Consider the following 13,408-nt stretch of genomic DNA (forward strand, 5'->3'; position numbering starts at 1 on the left):
TCTATATGATGCCACTCTCCAATTATGTCTTAAATGTTTAGCAAGCTTGTGGAAATTGTATTCCATATATTTTGCCTCATGTATAGAACACCTCAATTTACATAATGTTTCAAGTCAGTATATGGAATTTTCAATTCATAAATGAGTGAATATAGGATACCCTGGCTGCTTTATCTGCCTTGTTGTTAATATCAATCTGACTGGGCAGCCAAACGTACAGAATAATTTTTCCAGATTGTATAAGCAAATTATGTTTTCATAAGATTTGGCATATTAACAGACTGTCCAATGTAAGGTTTTTGCAATATTTCAAGAGTGAAAAGTTAATCAGGAAAAAGCTGAAATTTGCTTTTGAGTAGTTGCAATGCAGCTCCAAGATTTGAGTATAGCTTTTGATTTTTGCAATAAAAAAGTGGCATTATCCTGTAACTAGCTCAAGATGAAGCTGTTACCTTTTGCAAAGCAGCTGCAACATTTTCTTAATATTATGAGCTCTTATTTCACACAGGTTACTCTAAAAAAAACAAGGACTTTTTGAATTAGCACAATTGTTATTGGGGGGAGTGCCTGACAACCGTGCCTGAGAACATACAATTTTTATGCATTGGCAAGATGAATTTTTGCTGGTTCCAGATGGGGATGAATTAGTACAAAAAAAGATGGAAGAAAATTTTGTTTTTGAGTGCAAAACTGTTGGTATTTGGACCCTAAAAGACACTGCATGCAGGATTATATAGATAAGAGAATTGCTTGGCAGTATACTAAAGAGTCAATTTTGTTCACGTTATATACAGAAATGGTTCATTTACCTCAACATCTATCACTTTCTTAAGGGAAAATTCTAAATATTCCCATTTTATAAGACAATAACAAATTGTTTTCAAAGATTTTGGAAACTTGATACATAGAAAAGTGATGAAATATAATCAAATTCATAGATTTTGGAAACTTGATACATAGAAAAGTGATGAACCAATTAATCACATTCATAGATTTTGGAAACCTGATACATAGAAAGTGATGAACCAATTAATCACATTCATAGATTTTGGAAACTTGATACATAGAAAAGTGATGTCCACTTTAGTTGGACAATATTACCTTCCATCTGCATTCTCAATTCCACTAATGAATAAGTGAAAGGTCTCTTTCACTGCTTTTTTTGACGGAGCATTTTGTGGAAAATTAGATTGGAAGACATGTTTATGCTAAATCATCCACTACCAGCTATACATATACACTGACAGTCAAAGCTGGCGACTCTAAATGTATTCACCTGGGCTTAAAACTTAAAATTTGTTCAATGTATTGTATTCATCTGAGTTACTATATACAGAGTTTCCTACCCTTTCAACAAACAATCTACTCTCCAATATGTTTTTGACATGGATGGCCCCTCATTAAATGACTCTCTTATAAGCCAAGTCTAACAGCAGACATCACAGACCTTGATTAACCATCACATAATGCACAAGCTGGGCAGAGTCTATGTTTTTTATTGTACTGATTATTACTAATAACAGAAAAGACCCATTCTAACTAATGCAGCAGATCTGGGTCTGTACAGTTTGCAGTTGGACTTGGCTTATAAGCAAGTACATATGGTATGAATTACTTTGATGCAAGATAATGTACCTTCTTATCAGGAAGCAGGGGAGGATCAAAAGAGAGAGAGGGAGAGATTCTATGTCTGAGGAGCAAGTTCACTATATCAGGCTTGAATACTGTGTAGCATCATTAAAGCATGGTTTATAATTTAATTTATTCAAATCTGAAAATAAAACAGCATAAATTTCTTATATTTGCAGCAGTAGTATTAAATAATAAAGATATAAACAAACAATATGTTTATTTTGCTGTTAAAAGTATGGAATAATAAATGCAACAAACATGCCTTTGTATTTATCCTACTTCCATGCAGTAAAGTACTGGTAATTACCATTGATATCCTACTTCCATGCAGTAAAGTACTGGTAATTACCATTGATATATGCCTTTGTATTTATCCTACTTCCATGCAGTAAAGTACTGGTAATTACCATTGATATCCTACTTCCATGCAGTAAAGTACTGGTAATTACCACTGATATATGCCTTTGTATTTATCCTACTTCCATGCAGTAAAGTACTGGTAATTACCAGTGATATCCTACTTCCATGCAGTAAAGTACTGGTAATTACCACTGATATATGCCTTTGTATTTATCCTACTTCCATGCAGTAAAGTACTGGTAATTACCATTGATATATGCCATTGTATTCATCCAACTTCTGTAAGGTAAAGTACTGGTAATTACCATTGATATATGCCTTTGTATTTATCCTACTTCCATGCAGTAAAGTACTGGTAATTACCAGTGATATCCTACTTCCATGCAGTAAAGTACTGGTAATTACCACTGATATATGCCTTTGTATTTATCCTACTTCTGTGCAGTAAAGTACTGGTAATTACCATTGATATATGCCTGTTCATGCAAAGTTTCCAATTTATCCATAATGAATAAGCTATTCCTTAGTGAGTTGTAGGTATATTACATTAATTTTTTCTGTCTACTATATTTTCACAAACAACACAACCATAGCTCATGCAAAGTAAGCTGTAGATTGATTCTGGTGATTGCATCAATAAATGTAATGACCACAAAAGACATATCTGAAAAACACAAATCCTCAACAATATACAATCAGTGAAGAACAAAGGATGAAATTCTGTCACTGAAAACTACTAATTATTTTACTGCTTCATTTTTGGCTTTGGCCGGTTAACTTCATATTCTGGCTGCAGACCATGTACTATCCTCAGTCGAAGGGCATCTGGCTGATTTCTACGTCTATAATCCTGTTTCAGTTTCCTCCGGTAGGATTGATAATTGAAGTAGAAAGGCTTTTGCTGTGGCTTCTTTAAGGTTAACCTGCCGTCATAATACAAAGTTTCAAAGTCAACCTCCTCTTCCCCCTCCTCCCGTTTTTCTCTAACGTTTGAAATTGGGGTGGCCACTACCCTAGGAACGTTGTCCATCTCGGGTCTATACTCAATCACATGAAGGGACAATCGGTCTGCTAGCTCCTGATGAGTTTCCTAGAAAGGCATGGGAAACAGACCTTAAAAGTATCACAAGATAGGAAATAATTATATACTATTAAAGTGTGCACAACCAAAAAACAAACAATTAGTTAACGTAAACAGCTGCAATGAAACAAATTTATATAATATGTTTTTCAGTATTACTTACCCAATCATGATACATTAGGTGTATGTCCTTTAGGTCACAAATCCAGCCCTCCTATTCTAAAAAAAGTCATTTTCCACCTATTTTGGCATGATGTAGAAAAAGAAATTGTACAAGATAGTCTGCCTGCCAAAACAGAGGTCAAAGTAGAGTTGCCTCCCCTTGGATAGAGGGATTAGCAAACAATAAAATGTTCTGTGATCAGTTAATGCATTTATAGTTACACTGATTTTGCTTATATAAGTTACAAAGGAATCAAGTGGAATTTTCTGATGCTCAAATATCATATAAGGCGTATGCAGATAAAACATTCAGTAAATACTTAAGATGCAGGCATGTACATGGACAAAGCCAAATGATTCTCTTCACATTCACACAGAAAATAATGTTAATGTTGTTAAGCAAAAAAATGTCATGGTAAGAGCCACAAAACTTGCTTAAATCCTGTGCATGACCTATGCGAAAACTTAAAACAAGCTGTTGAGTTAGCTTTTGAGATAATGTCCCAAGCAGGTGTCCACTACCGTATTTATGACCAGTAGTAACTGTACAGCAATCAGGATAATATGAAAGCAGTATTTAAGTTTAATATTTTCTATTGGTTACAATTTGGCCATATATAAGCATCTTCTTAAAAACACAGTCAATTTTTTCAGGTCATTCTTTTCAGCCAATTAGCAACCTTCTTTCTAGGCCCTGATTCACAACTTTTAACTGTTCACAGGCACACCCAAGAAGTACATATGCTCACTTTGAATTATAAAAGGAGGTAATATGGATTCCTGGTTCAGGCTTTACCAATATTTTCATTAAAGCAATTTTTGTATAAACCATATATACTTGCTTGTAAGTAGAGTCCAAATGTAAAAAACACAGACCATGACCAGTCATCACATAATGTACATGAAGAATGGGGTCTGTGTAGTTTGTTCTTCTGATTACTCCTAACAAACTGTAAATACCCAGATTGCCATTGCATTATGGCGGATCAAGTTCTGTGCAGTTTACAGTTGGATTTGACTTATACGTGAGTATATAAAGTAATCAATTACTCTCTCCGAAATAACATCTTTTTAATCAATGAATCTGACCTGTCTTCGAAGTCCTTCAAAAAAGGCCTTGGTGAGGGCCTGTGTGTTTTTTGAACTCCCCTCCACTTTGCAGTACAGGTCCTGGATACCAATTTTCTGACAGATAGTCTTCAGGGCTCTGTGACACACTAACCCATAACCTACATAAAGAGACACAATTCAAATCTGTAAAAATGTCTACATGGGTTCTGCCAAACACTAAGTCCTATCGTCAAACCACTAAAAGTTTGTTTCAGGACTTTCAAAATCTTTAAGATAAATACTTTATATACTCATTTATAAGTAGAGTCCAACTGCAAGCTGCACAGACCATTATCTGCCATAGAATAATGCACCTGCAGATCTGGGTCGATGCAGTTTATTAACAGTAATCAGTAGAATAAACAACATATACCCTGAACTGCAGGTATATTATGCCATGGCAGAAGATGTTCTTTGCTGTTTGCAGTTTGACTCAGCTTATCAGCAAGTATATATGGTATTTTAAACACTATATTGACAATTGCACTGCTATTATTAACAGAAGTGATATTTTTGTTTTGTGCTCTGTCAATGCTGGTAAGACAAAACAGACTAATCAAATGATCTGCAAAGTTAGTACCATATGCACTGCTTATAAGTCAAGCCAAACTGCAAACTTGACAGACCCAGATCTGCCATCACATAAATCACCAGCAGATCTGGGTCTGTACAGTTCGATAGGCGTAATCAGTATTACAAACTAAAAAGACCTTGATCTGCAGGCACAATATGCTATGGCTGATAAAAATCTTTGTTCTTTTCAGATTGACTTGTCTTAAAAGTGAGCATATATGGTATTCAATAATAATACAATAGCCACCATGAGAAATTTGAGAAGCAGTGCAACAATGGAAAGTTTTAGAGCATACATAGATCAATATTCAAAATATTTATTTCAACATGAAATGAGGTTAGGATAAATACATATAATACTTAATGTTATAGGTCAAATATGTGAATGTTCTCTCGAAAATAAACCGACAACACTGAATGTCAAGATCTTGAACTTCAATATATGGTGCAAAACTATTTCTTGTGGAACTATCAGAATGTGTTAAAAACTAAGATATGATGAAAGTGATTAAGATTCAAATAATTAAGGTCAACAAAAAAGCATATGTCACTAGAAGTTACATTTAATAATGTAATATCCTCTTTCTCTTTGAGAAAATCAATATAATTTTTAATTACTCTGCAATCTACATATCAACATATTGTACTTTTTAAAAGTCAAAATACACGAGTACTTCATATTCCAAAATTATCATTGTGGCATGCTGTAAAGTGCATAAAGAATTTACAAGCTTAAAATACTGTACCTTGTTCTTTTTTCTCCACAAATAGTCTTGTCTTATGAAACGCGATGTAAAAGTTGTGGAAAACTGAAACAGAAAATAAACTGTACATTTATACAAGATGTCCTTTGCACCTTCAATCAAGGAAAGTAAATCATTCATTAATTTATTCAATTATACATTTATCATTCAGTCATTGTATTAAACTTTAATATGTTCAACAATGGGAAACTGCTTTAATTTAGACAGATAATATTCAAATTGTATAGATGAACTCACACAGGAAGTTGAAAATATTTCCACTCAAATTGTGATGATAGAAAGGCTTTTAAGAAACTATGGTACAGAACCATGAGAGCAGTAAATAAAACATTTTAAAAAACTTCCATGGATTTCCCTTTATTTTATTGCATTTAATTATTTGCATTTTATGTTTAAAGGAAAGACGTGCTGAAGACTAACATTTATCAAGTGGATCTGACATCTGTATTTACTACAATTTCAAGTCCATATGTAAACATCATGGACACTGATTCACTGCTCCATTATAAACTGGCATATCAAGATCTATGTTATGAGTACTAATAGTTACAGCATAAACCATGATTTGTGCTGCATTATGCAGTGGCCAATATGTGTCTGCAGAGTTTGCAGTTGGACTCCAATTAAAAGGATGTGTGTATATGGTATCTTACATCACACCAGTGCATTGGTCTATAGTTAAAGCTGATATGTTTGACAGCACAAAGACTTTTTGGACCTCTAGAATAAGTCATACTTTTATAGTCATTTACAAATCTGACACAATGTGTTCTAATATTTCCAGATGTAATACTACTACCTTCTCAAGCCAAAGAGAACATTTTATGTTCTCAATGACAAAGACCTGGAATGTATTCCAGATTCTGGATACCACTGAATCATCAACAACATATATAAACCGTAAAAAAAATTTGAGTTTGGAATTTAAAAGATGTCATTGATTGATTTATTTATTTACTGCATACTTCTTCAGTCTTTATGTAATATGTCTTCATAATCTTTTATGATGATGTTTATAGTAAAATTTAGTCTGGAAACAAATATTAATTTTTTTTTGTTATCATGGAAGCATTTACTTGTGTTGCTATCAATTTACCAAGTTTTTTTTGTTTATAATGTGGTTGGTACTAAATTCATAGCTTGGGAAGAGGTCCTAATGTGGTTGGTACTTAATTCATAGCTTGGGAAGAGGTCCTAATGTGGTTGGTACTAAATTCATAGCCTGGGAAGAGGGCCTAATGTGGTCGGTACTAAATCCATAGCCTGGGAAGAGGTCCTAATGTGGTTGGTACTAAATTCATAGCCTGGGAAGAGGTCCTAACGTGGTTGGTACTAAATTCATAGCCTGGGAAGAAGTCCTAATGTGGTTGGTACTAAATTCATAGCTTGGGAAGAGGTTCTAATGTGGTTGGTACTAAATTCATAGCTTGGGAAGAGGTCCTAATGTGGTTGGTACTAGATTCATAGCATGGGAAGAGGTTCTAACGTGGTTGGTACTAGATTCATAGCTTGGGAAGAGGTCCTAATGTGGTTGGTACTAAATTCATAGCCTGGGAAGAGGTCCTAATGTGGTTGGTACTAAATTCATAGCCTGGGAAGAGGTCCTAATGCTTCCATAAACTACAGCACAACACCAAATCTGGCTAAAATCCTGAAAAGGCATTATAAACTGAATTCCAAGTTTAATTTAAATCCAACAAACCTTGGTAAAATAATGCTGTGGAATTCATGGAGTCCTAACTCCTCAGAAAATACAAGAAATCAAACTTATTCAAGGTCTTAGTAACATAAATTAAATTTGACTGAAAACCAATAATCCTGTGTAAAGCTATGCTGCTAAGATATGTGGATGGAAAATCAATTCCTCAAAATGTGAAATGCTGAAATCATGATCATTCAAGCAACATAAAACAAATCTGGCTGAATCCAACAATCCTTGGAAAAGGTAACACTGCAAGAAAGAAAAAAACAAGTCACAAGGATGGCAATCAGGGGCATGTAAATGATGTTGTGGAGCTGTGGAAATCAGTGTCATTTAAGGTCTTGTTGATATCAAGCTGCTTGCTAAATTGATTGAAATTCAACAGTCTTTGGTCAAGTTATGCTGCAGAAATCAATGTCAAGACAATGGGCAATATGGGATAAAACCACTGTAAATAAAGCCAATAAGGATAAATCATGGAGCTAATCTGTAGGTACTATAGACTAAACGGCAGGTAATAGATGCCACTGATTGGTTCTCACTGTAGAACAAATTTAGACAACTTAAATGCAAAATACTCATCTACAATGAAAACAGATTGATATTTGGACAGAGAAATAGATGTAGTATACATCAACAAGTATAGAAAACTCCAAAGAAGCGCTCAACTAGTGAAAAGACACAAAGTGGATAAATTTTTGTCATGCCTCATAAAATTGGAAATGACCTGGTACAAGTGAAAGTAGTAACTGGCTATTTATTGGATTTCACATGAAGCCATATATCCTAAAGGAGAGCACTCTCATCTCACTTCCATCTTGGCAAGCAGATGGCATTTTGGCCAAAAGCTGAAAGGCATGGAGATCATCTTTCTTTGCTTGGGAGGGCTGTATTTACAAGTAGTACATATATGCCTAACATAAAATTTAGCAGCATATTTGAAGAATCTAGAGTCAAAAGGTTGGATAATCAGGGGTATGACTCCTGTAAATGATGCTGTGCAATGCTGGAAATCAAACTCATTCAAGACTTTATCCACATAGATGAAATCTAACAATCTTGTGCTACTGAAATCAAAGTCTGAGGGTGAGACAATCAAGAGGGAAAACTCCTGTAAACAGTCATGAAATGCTGAAAATTAAACTCAAGGTCTTGTGAACACAGATTTGGCTGAAATCTAACTTACCTTGGCTTGGTCAAATCATGAAAATGAAAGTTAGGATGATGGAAAAATCTAGGGCAATGACTCCTCTAAAGTAAAATGTAGAAGGCTACAAATTATACTTTTCTAAAGTCATATCAATATTAAGCTGCATATTAAAGTTGGTTCAATAATCCAATCATTCCCAATAAAGTTATTTTGCAGAAATTGCTGATGCATGGGCATTCATTCTGACATATAGACTGAAGGAGAATATTACTGCAGTAGGGCTCTGCTTATTTCATTGAAAGGTGCCCTAAAAAATAACACAAGGAGATTGCTCACCAAACTGACATCTGCCTAAAAACCAAATGCAAAGCAGTTGGTCACAGATTCTGGTTCAACAGAAAGTTTCCTGTGGAAAATTCTTCCAATGCTTTTGATTACATGTGTTAAGAAAACCTCTGTCTCTAGGTTTCTCTACTTTTTATACCTTCATCCATGTCAGAGAGCACATCAATATCATTAGTCAAATACTGAATGGTCTCTATGCCGAGATGAACTTGTCCAAGTTGGTCAAATTCTTCGCAGCATTTTTCTTCAGAATAAGTTGTCTAAATGTCTGTCTAAATTTAGTAATGGTGGGCATATTTGAAGGTTCACTTGTGAAAGCCCTTCAAGCTAAGAACCATTTTGCCAAATCTGGTCAAATTTTGTCAAGCAACCTTTAAGAATCAGTTACTGAAAATTTGATTTTTTAAGTAGCAGCAACCCATATTTAATGGCAAATGGCATAATTTGTATAAACTTAAAAACACTTTACATCAAGTACTTGAGAGGATTGTTTTCACAACTCTGGCCATATGTAATGGCAAATGGCATAACTTGTATAAACATAAAAGCCCTTCACATCAGGTCATTGGATTTTCAGTAACTGGCTGTATTTATAGCAAATTAACATCATTTATATCAATCTGAGAGACCTTCATTATTGATTTAAAATTTGGTCAGAATCTGCTCAAGATTTTCTTTTCAATTTTGTTTCTATTTTAGCAAACATGGATACATTTTTAGCAGATTGGTATAATTTGTATAAAACTTGAAAACCTTGAAGCCAAGATGGTTTCTGTCATATTTTCACAAATTATGTACATTAATGTTTGAAACAGTCCTTCCATACTAAATAACAGCAGCCATATATGATGACATCATTTGAACAAATCTGAAAGACCCTCATTCCAGGATGGTTTCTGTCAAATTTGGTCATATTCTGTCAAATGGATTTTAATAAAAACATTTCTTTAAATTTTTAGCAACTGTGGCCATACTGGACGATGGATTGACATCATTGGAATAAATCTGAAAGACCTTTATGCCATGATTGCTTATGTAAATTTGGTAAATTTCTGTCGAGTGTTTTTTGAATGAATTATTTCAAGATTTTTCTACTTTTATTTACAGCCAGTGAGCCAACTATTCGTTAGGCCATACAATTTGTAGCTGAAGTAACCTCAATATACATGAAACCTGGTACTGTATGAAAAAATAGTTGACTCACAGTAAATAGCTTCCTCATTTTAGTACACCCAGATAACTTGTAAATCCACTTATAACATGGCAATATAGTGGATCCCACTTTTTCTTCTAAAAAATTGTACCTCAAAATAGACCCCTATATGATGAATGTGAACAGAATCTCAATCAAAATTAGCAATGAAACCTTGATAGATCATCAATGGTGAGAGTGCCCAGAAATTTGAATCAACATCATGAATTGAAAATTACTAGTTAAGTTATATATTTTGTTAAATTTCTTTCAACAAATTCTCAGTACATTGTAAATAAAAACATGTGATGAAATATTGATAAATGAAGATGTTAGTAACATCCACTAGTGGCAACATTTAAGAAACAAATATCAATTACACAAGTATTATCAAGTGAAATTCATGTTTCAGTTTTACAGGTGCAGTGTAACTGTTACTGGTGTGATATGCCCTCATGTATTCAAAAATGTGGAAAGTGTCAATCAACCAAACATCAATGCCCATGAGCATTTCCATGAAAACCTAATCTAATGCTGTATTCTGATCTATGACACGTGGAACTGTTTCTTGCATTGTTACAATCAATTAAAAACAAACTGGCTTTGTATTTACACAAAAATGACATATTTGGTATCAAACTAAGTAAACAGTGAAGGGGATGGAACAAAAAAAGTAAAAGGACATGTAACTTAGGTCAGCTCATTTCAATTGACCAACTGAATACAGTGACATAAGAAACCTATCTCACATTAATCAGTATTTTATCTTACTTGTTTGTAAATGTCATCTAACATTAATCAGTATTTTATCTTACTTGTTTGCAAATGTTGTCAAGGACAGCAAAGGATCCAAGTAAAAGGCATACTCAGGGCATGAAAAGCTTAGTTTCACAGAGAGGGCTGATTAATGAGAAGTGAGTTCCAAAGTTTGCAGTGAATTCATAATTTCTAAATAGGCAATCAGAGGTTTCCTCAAGGATTAGTATAAATTACTCCATTGCTTGCACCAGAATCAGTATTTTTTACCAGCAGAACAATAAAGAATAAAGTTTAGACACTGTTGCGGCTCGAAATAAATGTCCTTCTTCTGTGAAAAAAAAGATTCTTTTTTGTTCTAAATCAAGAATAACACTAAAAGGTATCCAAATTCACGTCCAACAGCAGTGATGCTAAAAACATGTGATGAGTGTAATGATGTTAATGATCTTGAAATTAAATGTAATTTAAATAGAAAAGCAAACAACTTAATCCCCAATGTGATAATAATTGGAATATTTAACCATTTACCATCATCCCTTCTTACTGCCCATGTCCATCCCTTTATTAGCTTTCCGAGATCTCTTGAACACATGCTTATGCTGTAGTCTATGTTTTGTACATCACTGTGTACAAGATAAAATGGGAGTTGCATATTATGATAATGTAACATCCAGTCTTTCCATTTATAAGGACTGAATTTTACAGTGCCTGAGTTGAAGACACTTTCCAAATCATGTGTTAGCATGCTAGTAAAATTTTAAATTCTTTAACATGGTTTACTGTTTCATACATGAAAAACAATAATTCAAACAATAACCATTTTATCAGCTTATGTACAATAATTCAAACAATAGCTATTTTATCAGCTTCTGTACAATAATTCAAACAATAACCATTTTATCAGCTTATGTACAATAATTCAAACAATAGCTATTTTATCAGCTTCTGTACAATAATTCAAACAATAACCATTTTATCAGCTTATGTTCTGCAGAACTTGCAGGAAGTATATATCAGTGTACCCTCATTTAATGCACTACCCTCATTTAATGCACTCTGTCTTAACAGAATGAATATTCAGAAGAAAAAAGTACAATCTGAATTTACCCATTCCATCTAAACTTAGCCATTCCATTGTCATATCTATCAATACAAATTTAATCTTAGCCATTCCACTGTCATATCTATCAACAAAAATCTGAACTTACCTGTTCTATTCTCATATCTATCAACATAAATCAAATGCTGGGCTGCTCTATTCATTGCCTGCAAGAAATATGAAATAAACTCTTTCTCAGCTCAAAGTGATATTACTGCTGCATAGTCAAATCTTTATTGATTAACATGTCTTGTAAGAAATATTCCAAGGAACTTGAAAAGATATTATAGTAGAACAATGAATGTTAGAGACAATGAGGTTTTATATCCGTATAACTAACTCAAGCTTGAGGTATCTAACTTTAGTAGTACAAGAAAAGTTCCAGGACATTACATATGCATGATCACATGTATGTAGACACCCTGCAAAAGGTAATTTTACCAAATCTGCAATTTTGGTTTTTTCATTGCATTCATTCTGCATTTCATTTGCATTCCATTCATGTTGGCACTTTGCAGCTACATTGGTTTGCATGCCATATTCATGACGAAAACGGTGTGGGTTCAAATCCTACCATTAGACCAGCCTAGCCTGGCAGGGACTCAGCTAGGCTTCGCATTTATCGCCAAATGCAAAAAAATTTTTAAAGTGGCAGTAACTTTTACTGACTGGCAGCAGCAGGGGGGGGCGAATCCGACATTTTGTCCAATCGTCATTTGGCTTAATTAATACTTTTTGCACTCAGCGGATCCGGTGTAGTCAGCGCCTGGTAAAAAAAAAACGACGTCGGTCCATCCTACACGACGGTGACGTCATTTGGTTCTGTGCGCCGATCCCAGCATCGTCAGCGTCCGGTAAACACAGCGACGACCGCGTCGATGTCATTTCCCCCCCTGCTGCTAAGTGGTTATTTACAATGATCTTACAAACAGAGTGATTACTAACTCCTCCTCTTGTAGATCAATTAGGTTATTTGACTGATCGGTAAGTCTAAAATTAATTCTCGTTAAAAACCGATTATGGCATCGCATATAGACCGGATTAATCGGGCTCTCAACGATTAAGAATCCGGGAGGGGCTGTTGGTGAAAATGAATAAAGGATATACCCCTGTTGAGCTTGATTTGATTGCTTGGTATCTACCTGGTAACTCCCTTCGATAATATCACACACTAGATTGATTGCTATCACCGATGCGATATTTACGTTGTATGGAGCAATATGCCTACCATCATCTCCGTTATCGTGTTTGAGGATAATTGATGGACCGAGAAAATCATTAAGAGACTTTCTTAGTTCTGGCGCGTTGTATACTGGAAACTTGAAATCGGGTATATCGGCTTCTGTGATATTATACTCGGTTAGGAATTTTTGTTTATTATCATCGCTGTTATCGGATATTATTTTAACGATTCGTTCATTGATATATTCCATGTCTGATATAAGTTGATTTAACATCTCAACGTGTTTTCGTGCTTTT

At 34.3% G+C, this 13,408-nt stretch overlaps 1 protein-coding gene across 1 annotated transcript in view; it reads right to left on the bottom strand.

The window, feature by feature from the left end:
- Positions 1-1,832: 1,832 nt before the first annotated feature.
- The window catches only part of LOC149808508 (small ribosomal subunit protein uS5m-like), a 56,819-nt gene continuing 45,243 nt past the window's right edge, over positions 1,833-13,408 (bottom strand). Inside the window, exons 8-11 of the mRNA XM_089978259.1 lie at positions 12,039-12,096; positions 5,665-5,727; positions 4,325-4,464; positions 1,833-3,082 (exon numbers count right to left, since the gene is read on the bottom strand). Coding sequence (XP_089834385.1) covers positions 2,738-3,082; positions 4,325-4,464; positions 5,665-5,727; positions 12,039-12,096 — 606 coding nt within the window. The 3' untranslated portion in view covers positions 1,833-2,737. The remainder of the gene's footprint in view (positions 3,083-4,324; positions 4,465-5,664; positions 5,728-12,038; positions 12,097-13,408) is intronic.

The sequence above is a fragment of the Sinohyriopsis cumingii genome, chromosome 1 (genome assembly GCF_028554795.1).
Source record: "Sinohyriopsis cumingii isolate HCF-2022 chromosome 1, ASM2855479v2, whole genome shotgun sequence".
Classification (NCBI taxonomy): Eukaryota; Metazoa; Mollusca; class Bivalvia; order Unionida; family Unionidae; genus Sinohyriopsis; species Sinohyriopsis cumingii.